General features: G+C 41.6%; 1 protein-coding gene across 1 annotated transcript in view; it reads right to left on the bottom strand.

Annotated features, from left to right (window-relative positions):
- Gtf2e2 (general transcription factor IIE subunit 2) overlaps window positions 1-22,184 on the bottom strand; it is a 55,322-nt gene that overhangs the window by 977 nt on the left and 32,161 nt on the right. The window contains exons 5-7 of the mRNA XM_051169396.1: window positions 19,421-19,603; window positions 14,507-14,600; window positions 161-276 (exon numbers count right to left, since the gene is read on the bottom strand). Coding sequence (XP_051025353.1) covers window positions 161-276; window positions 14,507-14,600; window positions 19,421-19,603 — 393 coding nt within the window. The remainder of the gene's footprint in view (window positions 1-160; window positions 277-14,506; window positions 14,601-19,420; window positions 19,604-22,184) is intronic.

Raw genomic sequence — 22,184 nt, 5'->3', positions numbered from 1 at the left:
CAACTATGCTAGGCATTAAGCCAATAAAATAAGAGGCAATGGGTTTCTGTGCTTTGTCCCCATCAGAGAAAATCACTACCCACTTGTCAGAGAACAGGATGAGAAGCACCTAACGGTTCCGAGGAGGAGGCACTAAACTGCTCTTCTAAAGATCACGTACCACTTTCTTTGGTCCAGATTCCTGCATGGAAGAAATACCCTGTCGCTTCAGATACTCTTCAATTTTCTCCTCATCCATGGAATCCACTGTGACGCTCCTCCACAGTTTCTGGAATTCTAGACCCACAGGACAGTAGTTATTTTACCATGGAATTCTATAAACCACAGCGTCTTGGTGATCAAAGTTCACCTGGAATATTATCTCCTTTGGGCCTAAATTAGTACATCTGAGATTTATTTATTTACTTGGTTTTTTGAGACAGGGTTTCTCTTGTAGCCCTGGCTGTCCTGGACTTGCTTTGTAGACCAGGTTGGCCTTGAACTCACAGCGATCCACCTGCCTCTGCTTCTGGAGTGCTGGGATTAAAGGCGTGCACCACCACGCCGGCTTTCATCTGAGATTTCATGAGAGAGAGAGAAAGAGAGAGAGAGAGACAGACACAGAGACAAAACAAAGAAACACCTTAAACCTGAGCACTTAGGAGGCAGAGCAAGCTGACCTCTGCGCGCTCTCAGCCAGCTGGGCCTAACATAGCAAGTTACAGGCAGATAAGAGTATACAGTGAGACACTGTCTCAAAAAAGAAAGAACAAAAGAAGGAGTCAGAGAGACAGAAAGAGAAAAAGAAAAACAGCAAGAGTATTTGAGTGCTGGACGCAGCTTTAGAAGGGCCTGTGACCTGGAAGGCAGCAGACAGAGAAGCCAGGTGCTCTTTCATTAGGTAGAGAAGAGTGGTGTGGCCGAAGCTTCTCCCATCTTCCAGGGGAAGAGAGGCAGTTAGCACTCCCTTATTCCTCAATACTTCCAAATACTGGCTCAAGGCCCTGAGCTCAATGCACTCCACTTCTCCACTGATAGAAAGAAACATCCAAGGAGATGGCCCCCAAAGCCTTATATGGAGGTGAGATGCTGTACAACTTCTTTGTAGGAAAACACTCTGAAATCTGCTAACCAAGACACTGGTGAATGACAAAAGGGGAGGCGGGAACCGAATAGGTTGAGAACATGCCCTGTATGAAACAAGGAGAAAGACAGGTGTCTACTCTACACATCTCATTCTCATATTGCACATACACAAAGCAAAAATCCTTTGCACATTAAATTCTGCTCCTAAAGACAGCTTTAATAACCAAGCTCAGTAACAGCCTTGTCAGCCTTTACACACACACACACACACACACACACACACACACACACACACCTGTGATGGTAAAGGCTTATGGTGAACACTGTGGAACTGAGAGAGACGGAAAGCTCTTGCATGCTTGAATCGGTTCACTAGGCTTCTTGTTCACCATGGCCTCAGAGGCTGCAGGCCTGACTGTCATGCCAACCCCTAACTACCATACCTCTCCTTTCCTTGCCATTTCACTAACCTTCCTGTAGGGTGTCACATATTTCATTTTCAAGCTATGATGGCTCTGTGGTTAAGGCTGTACTTCAAAAGGACCCATGATTTGATTCCCAGTACCCACCCACATGGCAGTTGACCACCATCTATAACTCAAGTTCTAAGGGCTCTGACGCCATTCTGGCCTCCCCTGCCCTGCTCACATGTGGAGCGCAGACATAAATGCAGGTCAAATGCCCATGCACATAAAAAAAAGAAAAGTTTTCTTCAAACTCTTTCAGTCTAAAACAAACAAAAGGTCACTAAGGCTTTAGCCATGTGAATACACAATTGAGACTAATGCAGTCTGGCTACTGTTTGGTGTGTTCCCACATCTTCAACACGTGATACTCTACACCACCCCAGACCTCTACCTGGAAGAAGGCCCCTAAATAAGCCTCTTTTCTTTATAACTCACCTGGTGCATGACAGTTAACAAAAGATGAGGACAGCAAGCCTAAGCTAAAGAGAACAGAGTTGAGGCAACAAACATGACCACAAATCACATCACAAAGTGACAGTAACCAAAGCAGCATAAAAATAAGAACCTACAAAACAGAATACAGAGTACAGAAAGGATTATCTTAGCATCGGTTAAAATAAACATCTCAGTTGATTTTCAATAAAGTTGTAAAAACAGAAAACAGGACAAGGGAAGTCTCTTTAGTAAAATGTCTTGGGCTTTAGGAGTTCGAGTGGCTGCAGAGATGGCTCAGGAGTTCAGAGCATCACTTGCTCTTCCAGGGAAGCCTGGTTGGCTCCCTCACAACCATCTCTTAACTCCAGTTTCAGGGTTAGGCCCTTTTCTGGCTTCTGTAGGCAGCAGGCACAGAAGTGCAAGCAAAATGCCCATACATACACGCAAAAAAAATATAAAGTGTGCCAGAAAAAAAAAAAAATGAACCTACAAGTAGAAAAGGCAGGCAGGTTATTTTATAATACCATATGCAAGTCAATTCAGTATGGATTAAAGACACACACACACACACAGAGTTTTGTAAGATCTCTGGTCTAATTATTTGTTCCTCTGTAATGACTCGTTCTGTCTTCATCTTCAGTGGCTAGCAGTCTGAGTAAACCGTGTCTGATATTTTCCTGTCTTTTGTTTGTTTGGAAAGGGATGTCTTACCCTCAATTGATATTTTGCTATCATTCAAGTCTGGAAAATTCTTGGCCACTAGTCTTTAGGTATTTCTTCTACCATCTCCTTCAGACTTAAATTATACAGTGAGACCATCTGTACAACTCACTTTCTTCTGTTTGCACTTCAGCTTTATTTTCACCTGGTTACAGCACATTTGCTGACGGGCCACTAGGGCCATTTTTGAGCTCTCACTGCACTTTTCATTAGACTTTCTTAGCTGAAACATTCTACTTTATCATACAGTTAATCTGGCCTTTTCTACTACACAGCTCAACATTATCAGTTATTTTAAAACCTGTATCTGGTAGTTCAAATATCTGTGTCTTAAGAATTTGGTCCCTGAGCTGGCGCACACCAGTAATTCCAGCACTTGGGATGCAGAGTCCAGGATAGCCAGGGCTACAAAGGGAAAAAAGAAAAAGAAAAGAAAAGAGAAGAAAAAAGAACTTGTTCCTATTAATGGCCTGGTCTCAGCAGTGTATTATTTTCCTTTGTCTTTTTTTATGCCTTTTTTTTTTTTTTTTTTTTTTTTAAGCAGGACATCCTCTGTGGGATAGTTGAAATCTGTATGCCTGGAAATGGGAACGCCTTTCCTCTGCCAAGCCTGCAGAGACCAAGTCGATCTAGTCAGGATGTGGACTTGCTCAGCAAGGTCTTCTGCTATTGTTACCCATAGTGAACCACTAGCTTCCAAATCCTTAAGCCATTCCCTGTGTTCATGAGGGCCTGACTTGCCAGAAGTGTTTTTCAGTGGCTGCTGACCTCCAGTCTTGGGTCTCCCTGTTCCCGTCTCTCCTATAGTCTGCCTGCATGTTCTGGACCTTCCTCGGAACTCCACTGTTACACTATTCCACTGTTGGTGCCCTCCAGTGAGAGGTGGGACTTTCTGGCATTCTCATTAGGCCTGTTGTAGGCAACGGTCTGCTTTGTGCTACTTCCTTTCCTCTAACACTAGGAACTCAGCATACATTCTTGTCCCTCCCTTGTGAAGAGGAGGTTTCCTTGTGGTTCCCGTCCCATACAATGCTTAAGGCTTCTTCTGTCTAACAGGAAAGAAAAAAAGGAAGCAAGCTCTGGGTATGGTGGTACAGTCCTCTAATCCCAAACACCAGAGACTGAGGCAATAGGATTCCCAGATCAAGACCAGCCTAGGCTACATTCAGTTGAGATCCTGTCTAAAAATAATTAAATAATAAAATAATCCAGACAGGGCTTCCTATCCTTCCTCAAGTGGCTACTACTGTTCCTCTCCTCCAAGACCATGCAACAAAGGAAGATACTTTCCTGGTACCTCCACACTAGCTTCAACCATGACTATTAAGAATTTGATGGAAACCAGGCAATTGTGGTGCACTCCTTCAATCCCAGCACTTGGGAGGCAAAGGTAGGTGGATCGCTATGAGTTCAAGGCTAGCCTGGTCTATAGAGCAAGTTCCAGGACAGCCAAAGCTACACAGAGAAACCCTGTCTCAAAATAAAAGAATCGGATGAATGGAGTCTATGGAGAAAGGCTTGGAGGGGTTAATCTGTACCCGAATCCACACACCACACCTGAAATCTGTGTCTTTGTGCTAATTTGTACTAGGTTTTAGCAATACTTTTAAATTTTCAACTGCATTCTTTTGATTGGTGCTCATTCTGTCTCAGGTAAGCCAGTAGTCATACCCCATCTTTTCTTGGGATACTTGTTATTACACTGTACATCATACAGCTGTTCCATAACCTCAGCTCCCCGACAGACTAGAAAAATCCTAAATTTTCAGATTCTTGGCATTGGCATAAGGATACAAATAGTTCTAACTTTCTAAGAGGGAACTAGAAGTCCCCAACTACCTAACAGCCAGTTTAGGTTTTTAAGATTCATTTTTAAATTATGAGTACGTGTGTGCATGTGTATGTATTCATATACAGATTTGCACACGTTTGCATGCTGCCATACATGCATGCATTTGCTTGCAGAGTCTAGAAGAGGCTATCTGATCCCCTCGAACTGGAGTTAGTGGCATTTTGGAGGCACCTGATAGGGGTGCTGGGACCTGACCCTGGGTCCTCTGCAAGAACAATTCACTGCTGAGTCCTCTCTCAAGCCCCTAACAGCCAAACTTTAAGACAATGTGATGACTCTACCTACAACAGATGAATACATAGCATTCACTAACAAGTACATATGAAAGAAAGTAATGTCAGATCAAACCTCCACCTCAGCAATGAAACCATCTTTCTAGTTCCAATAGAACACACAAAATAGCTTTTAAATTTTAGCATTGTTATTTTGTTTTTAATTATTTCAGTTGTTACAGGAAGCATAGTACACAAAATAGTTCTAGCATTAGAGCATTGATTTTCTTTATTCTAGTTTACCAACATATGAAAACTGTTTACTGAGAATAATACTATATTTTTGCATATTAAGCCAACTGTATACATCTCTTTATATTATTAACAAAAAAGGGAAAGGAGGAGGGCTCAATCTCTAATAATAATATTTTTTCATTGGTTAATTTCATTCAAGAGACTTTTTACCATGCTTCTGTTAGTGACACTATAAATTTCAATTCTCTGAAAATAAACTACTTACTCTGCTTTTTATTTGATGTGTGCAAAAACTTGCTGCCATGGTAGTGGCATATATCTTTAATCCCAGCTCTTGGGAGGCAGAGGCAGGCATGAGTTCAAGGCCAGCCTGGTCTACAGAGTGAGTACCAGCACAGCCAAGACTACAAAGAGAAACTAAACAACAACAACAAAAACCAACAACAACAAAGCTTGCATGCTAATGACTTGTGGTACAGTCATAGAGGTATTACCTACTAGAATAGTGACAGCCTTGGCCTGATAAGTGAGTTTGTTTATTAACACACGAACCCAGAATATATGCTGTCCTGGCTAGTTTTATGTCAACCTGGTACAAAGGAGGAAACCTCAACTAAGAAAATACCTCCCTAAGATCCAGCTGTAGGACATTTTGGGGCGGGGAATGGGGGGGTTGAGACAGGGTTTCTCTGTGTAGCCTTGGCTGTCCTAGACTCACTTTGTAGACCAGGCTGGCCTCAACCTCACAGAGATCCACCTGTCTCTGCCTCCTGAGTGCTGGGATTACAGGCGTGCACCACCACATCCAGCTTGTAGAATATTTTTTAAATTAGTGATTGACTGGGAGGGCCCAGTCCATTATGGGTAGTGCCATCCCTGGGCTGGTGGTCCTGGCTTCTATAAGACAACAGGTAGAGAAAACCATGAAGAGGAAGCAAGCTGCATCCCTCCCATGGCCTCTGCATCAGCTCCTGCCTCCAGGTTCCCACCCTGTGCTATGATGAACAGTGCTGTGTAGGTGTAAGGCAAACAAACTCCTTCCTCGCCAACTTGCTTTGGTCATGGTGTTTAATCATAGCAACAGTAATCCACACTAAAACACACACTATAGTTTTTATGCATTAAAACAAAACTAAAAGACATGCTACTACATTATTACCAGAAAAAAAATCTGACTTCTTAACCTATCCCTCCCCAACCCCCACAGTGCTAATGATTAATCCCACAGCCTTGTGTATACCAGGGAAAGACTCTACCACTGAGCAACATCTCCAACCACTTTCTGCTTTAACCCAAGGTCTGGCTATATAACCCAGCCTAGCCATTAAGTTCTCAAGTGTCCTGCCTCAGCCTCCCCTCCGGAGCATGTGCTGAAATTACTGGCACAAACCATGCCAAGCATTGTTTAAAATAAAAATTTTATTGAAGCTTTATCTTTTCTTAACCTAATGTGGTTGCAGGACTTGTTATCTATGACTATTCAGATATATTATAGCTACACAAGTATTTAAGATGAACATTAGACCACAAGGCGAAATCTCAAAAGGGTTTGAGAGGACTCCGGATTTAATTGCTTTTTTAACATATTTGAGGATGAAAACTGCTCAACAATGGTATAAAGTGGAGTAAACTCTTTAATTTTATAAAACTGGTCTAAGAAACAACAAATTAAAAAACAAGATGACCTTTGTTTTCTTTGTTGTTGTTATTTGTTTGTTGGGTTTTGTGGTTTTTTTTTTTTTTTTTTTTCCCACACAGGGTTTCTCTTTGTAGCCCTGGCTGTCCTGGAACATTGTAGATCAGAGTGACCTCAACCTCAGAGATCCACCTTTCTCTGCCTTTCAATTGTGGGGAACACTACTTCCTGTTGTTTAAGACCTTTGGGTTCCAGGCTGTAGAGATGGCTCAGAGATTAAGAGCACTGTCTGCTCTTCCAGAGGTCCTGGGTTCAATTCCCAGCACCCACATGGCAGCTCTTGTAGCTCCAAGAGCTGACACCCTCACACAGATATACAGGCTAAATACCAATGCACATAAAATAAAATTTGTTTTAAAAAAAGAAAAAGAAAAAGATCTTTGGGTTCCTTGGGAGCAGTCAAACTGCATCAACAGCAAGCAGGAACAGAAGGGGGAAGACAAGCATTCTTCTTCCTCACACCCCCTTCCCCCTTCTCTTAGGGCTCTGTCATTTATTCCTTCTGCATAGTTCTCAGAATTAAACTATCTATAACTGGTAAAGCGTCCCTTTCAGAGCCCTCACCAGGCAAATAGTTTGCTGCTGTGGACAATCTGAATCAGCCTCATAACCTACATCTGGGATTAAAATAAAAATGTGTTTACATAACATAACAGTTTTTAAAGACACCAAACCTCCACTACAGTTAAATGACGTGTAAAAAAAAAACAAAACAAAACAAAAAAAAAAACTAATTAAGTTGAATACACTGTAATACTGAGGCTAGACTGAGCTCAGGAATGGAGCAGCCTGGGAAGCAGATTGAGACCCTTATCTCAGATAGGTAAGTAGGTGAGGAGGTAGACTGTCAGACAGACAGACAATCTTCACTGTCAGCTTGGCCAGAGTTGGAGTTACCTACATGACACACTTTTGGTTATGTCTGTGAAGGCATTTCTAAAGTAAAGGTGTGCTGTTTTGCTGTCCATTATTGTGATAAAACACTGACTGCACCAAGTCAGGGAAGAGTTGTTCAACTTACAAGATACAGTCTAACCTTGCCAAGGCAGGAATTCTTGAGATTCAGGACAGAGAAGACTATGTAGAGAGAGCCTGTCTCAAACAAACAAAATGGCCACATGCATGCATGATACCAAGCATCACTTGGCAAAACAAACAAACAATGGAAAACTTTCTATCTGCAGAGGTACATAAAAACTGTGCTAAAGTACATGCATGAAACAGTGTTACCAAGCCATCAAAAATAGTGCTCTGGGGATGTCATTTTGTGGTAGGGTCCACCCATAGCACAGCAAAAATAAAGCTACATAATCATTTAAAAGAGCAACAGAGTCCAAAAGTAAGGACCTAACAGCAATAGCTACTAGAAGGAGCCTCAAACATTAAAGATAAAGATGAAACAGTTAAAGCTTAAAAAAAAAAAAAGTTTCCAACAATGAGTGGATAGTCAGATATAGGGCTTCTCATCAGAAATACTAAAGCCAGGGCTGGAGAGATGGCTCAGAGGTTAAGAGCACTGTCTGCTCTTCCAGAGGTCCTGAGCTCAACTCCTAGCAACCACATGGTGGCTCACAACCATCTATAATGTGATATGATGCCCTCTTCTGGCCTGCCGGTATACACATAATACATAATAATAAATAAATCTTTCTTTAAAAAAAGAAGAAATACCAAAGCCACTCTCCCATGTAGCTCCAGAAGGCTGCAGATGCAGCCCAGACTACTAAAACTGATCTACTTCTTTCCTATCTAATTAAACCCAAAACTACAAAACCTTCAGTCAAGATAACAAGAGCCAGAGAGGTAGGACTAAAACAACTTATATCTCAGATACCATCTTTTCAACACTACTACTAGCAGCTAGCAATTCCTGTATACTAAGTGCCCGGTTCCTTTTTATTTAATTCATTAATCTTCATAAGGTCACAAGGTAAAGATACCATTATTCCCAGTTTAAAGAGAGAAGGGATCTTGCCTAAGCTACAGTTTAATTCCTTGGATTGCTCTCTTGACCACTGATATTTATATTACATCTAAATTAAATGTTAAGAGCCTGGTTTTTAAGGAAACAAATGCCTTTATGAAATAAAATACAACCTTTGGTCTAAATGTTCTGTTTTCTTTTTCTGATTAAGAAAAATACTACAGAACAAACTATAGGACATGTTCTTTCATTCTATGCAAAATTAAGGGTGATCATTCGTTTGCTTGACACTTGTTCATTCAAAAGCATTTCTGCTCTAGAGTGGATACTGACACCTAGTGGGATAAAACAAAGATCACCATTGATGTCACCATATCAAAGACAAACATCAAAATGTGCCATGACTGAGGCTGGGGGATACAGGGCTAGGGTTTGAACTCAGAGACTTACATATGCTAGGCAAACATACTACTGTACCTCAGCTCCAAAATCTGTAGACTTTCAATTGGTCTTACATAGAAATACGTATTTATCATAAACAAAAACTGTTTTTCAAATTAATTTTACATCAGTGATTTATATTGACCTCAATTAAAAATTATTTATGTTATCCTCAGGGCTCTTGTCCATGACTCTTCCATACAATGTCTCTAGAGCAATGAATGACTATAAAATTATAATGCAACTATCCGGTCAGAGGGTGTCCTCGTCAGTGTCTATGACTCCTGCTACTAGGAGTCTCAGCTAGAGTCAAATCCTCGTTTCTCCTACCACCCCATCCCACCCCATCCTCCCCAGGTCTGATCTCCACCCTCATTTCTCTCCAAGCTTCCTCTTCTACCTTGTTCCCTGTCTTCAACTACTACCTCTATCTAATCTAGTTCTCCTTCTGAGTGAGATTTAAGCATCCTCCCTTGAATCCTCCTTGTTACTTATCTTCTTTGTAGTATGTTTATCCAGTACTATCTGGCTTTAAAGTCTGCTTCTAAGTGAGTACATACCATGTGTGTCTTTCTGGGTCTGGGTTACCTCACTCAGGATGATCGTTTCTAACTAGACAGGACCCCTACTAGAGAGATGAGAAACACCAACCCACCCACAAAAACCTTGACCCAACATTTACCCTGCCTACAAGATGTGCAGGGATAAAGACAGAGCAGAGATTGAAGGAATGTCCAACCAACATCTGGCCCAACTGGAGACCCACCCCATGGGAGAGCCAACCTGATTTTCGATAGTTATGATACTCTACTATGCTTGCAGACAGGAGCCTAGCATAGCCGTCCTCTATGAGGCTTCACCCAGCAATGGATCCAAACAAATGCTGAGACTCACAGGCAAACATTGGGCGAAACAGAGTTTTGTTAAAAAAAAAAAAAGGGGGGGGGGGACCTAGAGGGAACAGGAGCTCCAAAAGAAGACCATCAGAGCCAGCTAACCATGTGGAGACTGAAACATCAACCAAAGACCACGCATGGGCTGGACCTAGGCCCTCTACCCAGATGTAGTCAATGGGCACCTCAGGCTTCATATGGGTCCCCTAGTAAGGGGAACAAGGGCTGTCTCGGACATGGACTCTGTTGCCTGCATTTTGATCACTTCCCCCAGTCAGGGCCCCCTCCCCAGGCCACAAGGGAGAGGATGAGCTCAGTCCCAGTGACTTGATGTGCAGGGTAAGTTAGTTAGCGGGTGGGGGAGTGCAGGGGGCACACTCCCTCTTTCTAAGGAGTAGGGGAAGAGGGAGGAAGGATAGGACTGGAAGGAGAGGGGGAGGGGGCCTACAATCAGGATGTAAAGTAAGTAAAACCCAGAATCTGTCAAAAAAAGAATAGAAAGTTAGTAAAAAATCCTAACATGATGGCCGGCGTGGTGGCAAACACCTTTAATCCCAGCACCCGGGAGGCAGAGGCAGTTGGATCGCTGTGAGTTCGAGGCCAGCCTAGTCTACAAAGCGAGTCCAGGACAGCCAAGGCTATACAGAGAAACCCTGTCTCAAAAAGCAAACAAAAAAAACAAAACAAAACAAAACAAACGAACGAACGAACGAACGAAAGAAAAAAACACCAGAAAATTAAAAAGGTTCTGGAAGCTAGAAGCCATCTTCTGCAAATCTGTTTGCTATTAAAGATGCAATTGGTAAATGTGTGATTTTGAAAGAAAATACAGTTTATTGAAACTGACTCACAATGCAGAAACTTTAAAACCAAAGAAGATACTAAGTATATTGTCAGGTGGGCATGGTGGCGCATGCCTGTAATCCCAGCACAGGTAGAGACAGGCAGATCTCTGAATTTGAGGTTAGCCTGGTCTACAAAGAGAGTCCAGGATTGACATGGCTACACAGAGAAACCCAGTCTTGCAAACAAAACAAAACAAAACCAAAAAATAAAACAACAACAACAAAAAAAATCCCAAGAATATTGTCAACATAAAAGGCAAGCAGTCCAATACTAGCTTAGTGAATGCGTTCAAGTACTCAAGGGATCCAACACCCTGATTAAAGAAGAAGGAAGCAGAAAGAAGGGAGGAAAGAATATATATTTTCCTTTTTTATGGATCAAGCATATCTCCCATCAATGACACTAAGCAAAGTACCAAAAAGAAAACTGACCAAGGTGAAGTAAAAATCTGAGCAATGGGTCCAGAGAGATGTCCCTGTGGTTAAGAGTACATACTGCTCTTGCCGAGGCCCCAACTCCAGCTCCAGGCAATCAGACAGCTCTGGTTTCCTAGGACACCTGCACTCATGTGCACAGACCCACATACATAAACATGTTACTAATTAAAAATCTAGGAAAACATTTTACAATCTATTGAATAAATAAGAAACAACAAAGGTTTTAAAGAAGCAAAACTATTTTTCTCAGCCTACTTCTCCAGTATCTTCCAGAGTCATATGGCTACTTCACCAACACAACTATCCAACATGCAAGATTCTTGCTGCGGCACTGTCAGACACTTGAGAACCTATACACAGTGGAGGGCTAAACAGCCGTACATAACTAGAAAATACTGAGCTGGCCCTGAGGACACGGGAACAGGAGAGCTGCCCTGTCCCTGAGGACACGGGAGCAGGAGAGATGGGAGGCTGACTAACTCAGCTACTTCAGGCCCTGATCCAGGGCTCTGATTTGGCCTCACCCCAACATCTACCCCATGTATGACCTGCTGGAACACATGAAAGGGCCGGTCCTACAGATCCAAAGCTTAAGAATCTCCATAATACATGGCAACAACAGGATATCCGAGAACAGGCCCAGTAAGGATCCAGTATTGATGGTGTAGGCCTCAAACCAGACCCATGACTCGTGGACAAAAGGCTAAACTGTGTGATACACTATAGCTTCCATGACAAAATTTTTGTTTGTTTGCTTGTTTGTTTTATTTTCCTGAGGTAGGTTACAAGGTCAGAGGGCAGATACGAGGGGACATGGAGATGAGTGGGATTGCAGTACATGACATGTAAACATAGACAATCGATAAAAGTTTTAAAAAATAATTAAAAAAAAAAAAAAGATATTATATCCTTACCAAACACTGGATATTTGATTTCCTTACAAAATAAAACAAATTACTGAAAAAGAAAAAAGAAAGAAAATACTTGTAGTGCAAAGAGATCAAAGTAGAAGAATAAATATCAAGCTACTTAAAAATTTTGCTCCTTGGTATATGTGAAATTTTACACGACTACTTTTATAATCTGGAAAAGTGAGGGAATAAAAACTCCCATTTGTTCCTGTCAGTCAAACAATAAGAACAATTTTAGACCAACAATATTGGAGGGTGGTCTGATGTATTTTGATGCTAATTACTACTTGCTGTCTCTGTGCCTCACCTTTTGACTAATAAAACCCCCCCTCCTGGGCAGGGCAGAGGAGGTAAGAGGTGTAGCTATGGTTCCTGGGCTTGAGGGAGAGAGGAATCCTGGAAAGAAGAAGAGAGACCTGGGGGTCCAGAGAAGACAGAGATCTAGGAAAGAAAGGAAGGCTGCCATGGGTTAGATGGAGGAAAAGCACATGGATGGAGAATCCAGCCCAGATGAAGAACATTAACAAGTATTTGGGATTATAGATGGGAGGTAGCTTGATAGAAGTTATTGGAAGCGGATGGCATGGAATTGAGACAGGGATCCCATGCCTGCCCCATTATGAGAGGCAGTTTAGAGGATTGATAACTGCCCTTCCCCAGGTTAACTAAGGCAATTTTAAAATATAACAAGTGTCAGTGTCTTAATTGATTGCTAGCCAGGCATATTGATACTACTACTAATGTTAATAATTAAAAACACAACACAACAAAGGACATATAAAATGACAAACTAAACTAGATGCAATATTAAATAATATAAGTGCAAGTAAAAGACCCACAAACAGAAAATGGCTAACAAAGCTATTCTCAGAAAAAGCACATATAAGACAGGAAATATTAATGGCTTAGCATGAAGACTGTAAGAATATATGGTCATACTACTGTTAAACAAAGAATAGTTCTAAAAGGGCTCCATGAATTGCTATCAAGAAGTTCTAGTTGCTTGCTATTCCCTTTTCAACCAGCTGCTCACCTCCACTGAAACATCTTTCTAGCGCTGACATGCTGCCCTATGCTGCCATCTGCAGAGCAAGCTTCACACTAAAAACTGCAACCAAGAGCACGTGGTTATTATGTGCAAGGTGCCAGGGCAAAGGTTGAATGAACTAAAATAAGTGGCAAATCATACTGGGCAAAGAGAAATGGTAAGAATATGCTTAGAGGACTGGAGATAGAGCTCAGTGGTAGTGCAACACATTTTCATATCATGCATCAAGTCTTTGTATCAGCTTATGAAGCTAACACAGAAGTCCAGGGAAGGCAAGAAAGTGGAGGTGAAGAAGACATGAGGGAAATGTGCTTACCATAATATATACTCTGTATGAACTGTCTTATCATAACAGTCCCATATAGAAAGAAGCTGTCTGGTTCTGTTTATGAGCCAGAGCTTCACTATGCAGCCCTGGATGACTTAAAATAGCTATATAGACTAGGCTGGCCTTGAACTCACTGCCACCAGCCTCTGCCTCATAAGTGCTAGGATTAAAAACATGTGCCATGATGCCCAAAGTGAATAATAAAACTTTTAAAAATAAAAACTAGGAAAATAGCCACAGAGTTAAAAACTAAATCCGACTTGGTATAAGTGAGATGTCAGAATAAGAAACCAGGAACTAGAGCTACAGAAATGGCTCAGTAGTTAAGAGCACTGGCTGGGTTTGAGTCCCAGCACACGCATGGTGGCTCACAATAATCTGTAACTCTAGTTCCAAGGGATGTTCTTCTGGCTTCTGGGGCATCAGACATGCAAGTGGTTCAAAAACATGCATGCCAGCAAAAACACTCATTTAAAAAGAATATATATATACATATATATATATTCACAAACTGCTACATTGTAATTTCATATAAATATATGTCATATAAGTCATATAAATGATTTAATATGTAACTTACCTTTCAAGTCAGCATTTCAAACACATTATAAAATATGACATAACAGATATGGGTCTTTTAGCTATGAGCCAAGAGATGGTAATGCTAAAAAAACTACCAACATAATATTAAATTACAGTGCTGGGAAAATGGCTCGGAGGTTAAACGCACTGTTTGCTCTTCCAAATGTTCTAAGTTCAATTCCCAGCAACCACATAGTGGCTCACAACCACCTATAATGAGATCTGGTGCCCTCTTCTGGCTTGCTGGCTCATCACATGCAAGCAGAATACATATTGTATAAATAATAAATAAATCTTTTAAAAAATTAAATTACATCTATAAGTATGGCAAGTTTTATTACCTAAAACTTCAATATACTGCAAATTTAAGAAGTATCTGCAAAAAATGGCTCACCTTCATCCACAGAAAACTGACAGCTTTTATCATTGAAGAACAGTATTTTCTTCTTATCAGGGCGGTTTACAAATAGGATCTGGTCCCCTAAAGCCTTTAAAGAAAAACATGTTTAATTAACATCAAATTACTCACTTAAAAATATACACTATCATAATATATATGATACACACTGGGCATGATGGTGCCCGCCTGTAATCCTAGCACTCAGGGAGGCAGAGGCCAGCAGATCTCTGTGAGTTAAAGGCCAGCCTGGTCTACAAAGCAAGTCCAGGACAGCCAAGACTACACAGAGAAATCCTGTCTTGAAAAACAACAACAACAACAACAGAACAAACAAACAAAACCATTAAAAAATACCTATGATACATGCATTATGTATATATGCACACATCTACATTTGTGTATAGGAGAGAGAGAGAGAACAAAGGCTTCTTTTCTTCCAGGCCACAATACAACATTAGGGTCTGCATTCCCCAGGTTCTTTAGTATGGTAATTCTATCTTTAAGGATACTCTCAGACTTCCTAGGCATCTGTCAAAGAACAAAAAGATGTGTAGGTGTGTGTGTGTGTGTGTGTCCATGCTTGTACGCATGCAGAATCCAGAAGTCAACTTTAGGAATCTTCTTCCTCACCTGATCTTCACCTTGTTTTGTGAGACAGCATCTCACTGAATCTAGGGTGCCTGGCCAGAATCCCTAACCTGCCTATTTTAATGCACCCTGGCACTGGGGCTACAACATGCACTGTTGTGTGGAAACTGGCAATCTGAACTCAGGGTCTCATGCTTGCACACCAAGCATTTTACTCACGGCACAACCTCCTCTGCCCTAGCAATTTCATTTTTTAAAACAAAATATAAGCCAGGTGTGGTGGTGCATGCTTTTAAATGCAGCACCATGCATGAGCCACCATGCGTGTGCTGGGACTCAAACCCAGCCAGTGCTCTTAACTACTGAGCCATTTCTGTAGCTCTAGCTCCTGGTTTCTTATTCTGACACCTCACTTATACCAAGTAGGAGCAGAGGCAGGTGGATTCTGTGAGTTTGAGGCCAGCCTCGTCTACAGAGCAAGTTCCAGGACAGCCAGGGCTACATAGAGATGTCCTGTCTCAAAAAACCAAAACCAAAAGAAAAAAAAAGTAAACAAATGAATCAACAAAATGAAATGTATACATATAAGGAACGAAATGGAGGAAATCCTTCCCCACGTTCCACATAAGCATATCAAATAAGCTAGTCACAAAAACAATAACACTGGTAAAGTCAAACTCTAACACACTGGTAATAGCTGAAGACAATGGGAAAAGAATAGTTGCCACACAGTGCTGTGGCATTACAGTGTAAGTGTACTTAATACCTCTGAGTTATACATTTAAAAATGGGTGAGGTAGAGCTGGAAGGAGGGCTCAGTAGTTAAGAGCCCTTGGTGTTCTTGTAGAGAACCCAGGTTCAATTCCAAGCTCCCCACTTGGTGGCTCACAAACATCTGTAACTCCAGCTGAAAGGGCTCCAACACCTCTTCTGTACCCCACCAGCACCAGGCATTGTACTGATGAGCCCTAGTTACAAGTCATTATTTGCAACATCTATACAGGTTAAATTTTGACACTGTGAAGTTAAAACATAGGATAGTTCTGCTTTTGATAATGGTCCATCAATTTCTAATGGGCCAACCCTAACACACACACACACACACACACACACACAAAAGCCCTTAAAACAAAACAACAAGAAAAAGCAAGAAAAACAACAGACTGAAAACAGAAAATAGAAGACAATATAGCACTGCATATCTGGCATGGTGGGTGTGCCAACAAGGCAGGAGGACAGTGAGCTGGAGGCCAGCCTAGAACACAAGACCCTATTTTACCTCCCCAACAAAAACGGGTATGAAGGGCAAGATGCAATTAGTAGTTTATATAACTAAAACTCAGGAATGGTCAGTGGTCCTGAACCAGAAAACAGAGTACAAGGCCTACCCAGCTGGAAACTGAACAGAGGAAACTAGAAAAGGGATTCTGCCCAAACCTTGGCTCCCCCTGAAGCAAGGGTAACATACAAACCAATAGAGCTAAGGCTAAAAGAGCAGAACAGAGAGACAGATAGCAACTGCTACTGCTGGGAGTTTTTAGTCCAGCCAAGATGACTGCCCCTCTAACACCACCACCACCACAATTATTATGCTCCTAAGAGGACTGTAACAGAATCCCAAATCTTTACATACATAATCTATAACGCCCAAGGCCAGAAGACATAATTCATACTCCAGAAGGGGCATTCAGTTCAGAACAGTCCCAGAGGACTCAGCTACTGGAGTTAGAAGAGAAGGACTTTACGGTAGCCATAAAAACTTTGTACTCAAGAATGCATTAGAAAATAAACCTGTGTAACGAATGGGGGTGGGGGCAGTGGGGATTTATCACAAAACAAACACTGTAAGAAAAATGGCTAGGAAAATGTAAAAGCCCCAAAATCTCTAAAGTAAAAACTTCACCAAGTTTAGCAACAATCATGTTTGAATCTATAGGTTGGGTCTAAAATATCTCCCATGGCCGGGCGTGGTGGCGCACGCCTTTAATCCCAGCACTCGGGAGGCAGAGGCAGGCGGATCGCTGTGAGTTCGAGGCCAGCCTGGTCTACAAAGTGAGTCCAGGATGGCCAAGGCTACACAGAGAAACCCTGTCTCAAAAAACCAACAAAATAAATAAATAAATAAATAAAAATAAAATAAAATATCTCCCATGACCTGCATTCTATGACATGGCCTTCAGGGTGGTAATTAGGAGCCCGGTAAGGTAGGTAAGTCCTTGGATCGCTGAGGGTGTGATGCTGAAAGGGACTGTGAGGCCTAGGTCCTTCTTCCCTCTTTTCCTTCCTGACCATGAAGGTGGTGCTTTTGCATTACTACATGCTCCTATCATGGTGTATCTGAAACCTCAAAAATTTATAAAGCTGATTATGTCAACTATTTCACTGTGGTACTAGAAAGCTGAGTAACACAGAGGTAAGCTTAATCATTAGAACAGAAAATAAGTTTAAGGGGTGGGGGTAAATATGGTGGTGTGCATCTGTAGTCTAGGACTTCAGATGTGAATAGGAGGACCAGGAGTTCAAAGTCACCCTTGCTTTTGTCTCAAAATCAAACAAAAACAGCCTGGTGTTGTAGCCTTTATTCCCAGCACTCAAGAGGCAGATATTTCTGGGAGTTTGAGGACAGCCTGGTTTACAAACAGTTCATGCTATGCACAACAATATAGTGAAACCCAGTCCCCTTCCCCCAACCCACCCCCCAAAAGACAATGTCATCACCTAGGAGACTTTGGTTTAACTAAGAACTCCAACTTACATGTACCTCAATTAGCAAGATGTCGGGCAAGCTCGAGCTGCAGCTCACTGATGCAGCACTCACATAACATAGAATGGCAGCAAGCAGCTTTTGCAGGTGAGTCTCACGTTTTTTATTTGCTTGTTTTCAAGAAAGGATTTCTCTGTGTAGCCTTGACTGTCTTGGATTGGCTTTGTAGACCAGACTGGCCTAGAACTCACAGAGATCCACCTGCCTCTGCTACCCTTAATGCTGGGATTACAGGCATGTGCTACCACATCTGGCTGAGTCTCGAATTTAATCAGAAAATGTAATCTTCATGACCACAGCTTTTACTGCAAACACTTTAGACATCAGAACTTGTTATTGAGCAAGGGTTTTATTATGCTTTTGTGCCCCTAGTTCCTTGGGTAAGCATTATCCAGCACTATTGCTAACAGAGCACTGGATTTCAAATTCAAGAGAAACACTAATGTCTTTGAGGAAACCTTTCCAGAAATCTTCTGACACATCAAATCACGATGTAACTACACAAGAACAACACAAGCCTGTTAGTATTACACAAAGATGATTCTTCTCCTTCCTGCTCGATGACACAGAGCAGACCTCAAATCTCATTTTTAGGTGTTATTTAGATTATTTTTATGTGTATGAGTGTTTTGTCTGAATGCATATATGTACATTGTGTATGGGCTGTGTGCCCTGAGGTCAGAAGAGCATGTCAGATCCCTGGGTAATCAAGTTAGACACTGCTGTGAGCCACCTTGTGGGCACTGAGAGCAAACCCAAATTGTCTCAACTGCTAAGCCATCTGTCTCTCCAGCCCCACAAAATCCACATTTTAACTGGATCACTAAACCCCATGTATAAACTAGATAAAGGCTCTTTAAAATAACTAATTTTTTTCCTTTCTCTTTTATTCCCCCCGCCTTTGTTTCTTTCTTTCTTTCTTTTTTTTTTTTTTTTTTTTTTTTTTTTTTTTTTTTGTATGTTCAAAACCACAAAGTGGTGACTGGAGAGATGAAGAGATGACCCTTGCTGCTCTTCCAGAGGACCCAAGTTCAGTTCCCAGCACCAGCATCAGGTAGCTCACATTGCCTGCAGCAGCTTCAGCTCCCTTCCTTGAGCAGCCACACATATGTGGGCAGCTACATACAGACCCATACATAAAAACAAATATATCTTAAAACAAAAGAAGCTGGGCATAGTGGCACGTATCTTTAATCCCAGCATTCATGGGTTGGAGGCTGAAAGATCTCTGTGAGACTTTGTCTCAGGAAAATAAAGAAAGAAAAGAAAAAGAAAACAACATTACTAATTCAAATTATAAGGTGTTTTGTTTTGTTTTGTTTGGTTGGTTTTTTGAGACAGGGTCTCTCTGTGTAGCCTTTGGCTGTCCTGGACTCACATTGTAGACCAGGCTGGCCTCAAACTCACAGGGATCCACCTGCCTCTGCCTCCCCGAGTGCTGGGATTAAAGGTGTGTACCACCTATGATGCAGGGAGAGGGGGGGGAGAAGGGGGGAGAGGGACGGAGGGAGGGAGGGAGGGAGGGAGGGAGGAAGGGAGGGAGGGAGGGATATTACCTTGACAGCTTTCTGGGAATTAGGCAAGCCCTCTTCTATGTCTTCCAGCAGAATGCCTCCTAGTCCTCGCTGGTCATGGTTATCTAAAAGCCTGAGCAGGGCCTTCTTATCTTTCAAGTTGTACTTAGGCTTGAAGGCGTATTTCCCATCTACTACTTCAATTTTGGGATTGTTGACTAACGCCTGTAAAAATACACCATTTGGATATATTTATAAAAGGAAGCCTCACATGTATGTTCTTAAATTCTAACATCACCCAATACAGTGGCATACTGAAGTATCCTGTGAACATAAAGTAGCAGGTTTAAAATACTGGACATCTGGGATCCCAGAACTATCAGTGAATCAGCACAGTGCTTGCTTCTTATTTAAAAAGTAAGAAAACTGTACATTATTTGCATATATTCTTTTTTTGCATATATTCTTTAGTGAGAAACTCATTACCATAATTGCTTTGAAGAACCTTTATTCTTTAAAAAGTCAAAACTGAGTAAGAATCAAAAAAATACCTATTAATAGATACAATTAATCAACACAATACCTGAACTAGGTATTGCCCATCCCTCTCCAAAGTACAGTCTGTATCTCACAGTGGCATTATAATGGGAGAACATCACCAGGCAAAGATCAATCGACAGTCAGTCCTCCTCTCCTGGCACCAGCTAGCCCTAGCAGCTCTGGGGAGGACTGAAGAGAACCAGGCTAATGCACGTGGAAACTTTACCTCTACTGTCAGTAGAACACAGTTGGTGAACTTAATAACACTCCTACATGTTTTGTTGCACAGCTACTTGCAGAAGGAAAGGTCTTCAATGACAGAGCAACCAAGCCCAGCCTGGTGTACAGACCTGCACTCCCTGCTACATGGGAAGCTGAGGCAGGAAGATCACGGGCAAGACCACCTAGGCGACACAGAAGGCTCGGGCAGCCTTAGTGAGAACTGTCTCAGACTAAAAAGTTAACCTAGAGCTGGGTGTGGTGGCGCATGCCTTTAATCCCAGGACTTGGGAGGCAGAGGCAGGCAGATCTCTGTGAGTTTGAGGGCAGCCTGGTCTACAAAGTGAGTAGAGAACAGCCAAGACTACAACACTGAGAAAAACTGTCTCAAAAAAAAAGAAAAAGAAAGTTAAACAATACCACTCAGTGAATGCTTGACTAGCATATATAAAGTCCTACACTCAATCCACACAGTACCAAAAAGAAAAACAGAAAAGCAGCCTATTTACTTCTTTCTCTAGTGCCTACCACTCAGAAAGAGAAAAAGAAAATGAAAAAAATAGTAATAACTAAAAATAATCTTGAGCTGGCAACATGGTTCAGAGTCCATTAAAAGCACTTGCCACAAAAGCCTAACGACCCCAGGTTCACAGCCAAGTAAAGGTGAGAAGCAGACACCCAACTCCAGAAAGCTGCCCTTGGCTCCCACAGGTGAACTCTGGCACACATGCACCCACCTACCCACCCCAAGTTAATAATAATGATAAGCAGAGTTTTAAAGTTTTTTAAACTTTAATAATGTTAAATATATGAAATTTGAATACTACATAAAGCAGTGTATTTGGATGTGGGTTACCATTATCTGTGTATTACCAACATTTACTACCATTATCTGCAACATCTGTGTTCAAACATTTTAAAGTTATAAGTCTTAGGTAGAAGCTGGTTGTGGTGACCGGTAACTGTAACCTCAGCATGTAGGAGGCTGAGGCAGGGGACTGCTGCCAAGTGTGAGGCTGGCCTGCAATACAGAGTAAGATTTTAAGTTAGGAGTAGTGGTGCACACCTTCGGCCCCAGCACTTGCGGGCAGAGACAGGTGGATATCTGTGAGTTTGAGGGCAGCCTGGTCTACAGAGTAAGTTCCAGGACAGCCAAGGCTACACAGAGAGATTCTATATCAAAACAAACAACAAAAAACTTAAAAGAATAAAACAAAAACACAATGATCTTATGCAGGTTCTTCATCTAGCAACAGACAAGTAGCTGATAGGAGGCATGACCTTCAATGACGAGACTAGGTCAAATCATTTTATAGTATGAAAGTCAAGAGCTACACGTTGCTTGATGAAACAAATTAATTCAATTAGGCAGTCATGGTGGCACATGCCTTTAATCCCAGCATGTGGGAAGCAGAGGCAGGAGGATCTCTCTGAGAGAGAACCTGCCTCAAAATAATAAATAAATAAATAAAATGAATAAATTATTATATCTGGTTGTTTGGGGAGAGGGCTATTTTCTGGTTTTGTTTTTAATGTAGCCCAGACTGGCTTTGAACTCACTATAGAACTAATGATGTCTTTGAACTTGGAATCCTCCTGCCTTTACCTCCCAAGTGCTGGGACTACAGACATGTACCACTACACGCTAGCTTATATTTGGTCCTCAGACTCACTAATGGTCTCATCAATAAACTCTAAAGAAGCAAATTCCAAATAGATGTCACTCACTTGCAAACTGGCATTGGAAGTGTCTATTTCAGGCTGTCTTCAAGTGGTGTGTGTTTAAAAATGCATTCATATTATTTTTCCAAGTAACTAGAAATGATAACACACTTAGCAAACCGCAGAGCGGTAATAATGCAATAACATGTATCATTATCCCTTTTTTTTTTTTTTTTTTTTTTTTGGTTTTTCAAGACAGGGTTTCTCTGTGTAACCTTGGCTGTCCTGGACTCACTTTGTAGACCAGGCTGGCCTCGAACTCACAGAGATCTGCCTGCCTCTGCTTCTGAGTGCTGGGATTAAAGGTGTGCTCTGCCACTCTCAA

The sequence above is a fragment of the Acomys russatus genome, chromosome 27 (genome assembly GCF_903995435.1).
Source record: "Acomys russatus chromosome 27, mAcoRus1.1, whole genome shotgun sequence".
Lineage (NCBI taxonomy): Eukaryota > Metazoa > Chordata > Mammalia > Rodentia > Muridae > Acomys > Acomys russatus.
The sequence above is the reverse complement of the archived record's forward strand: the minus strand, read 5'-3'. Positions and strand labels throughout refer to the sequence as shown.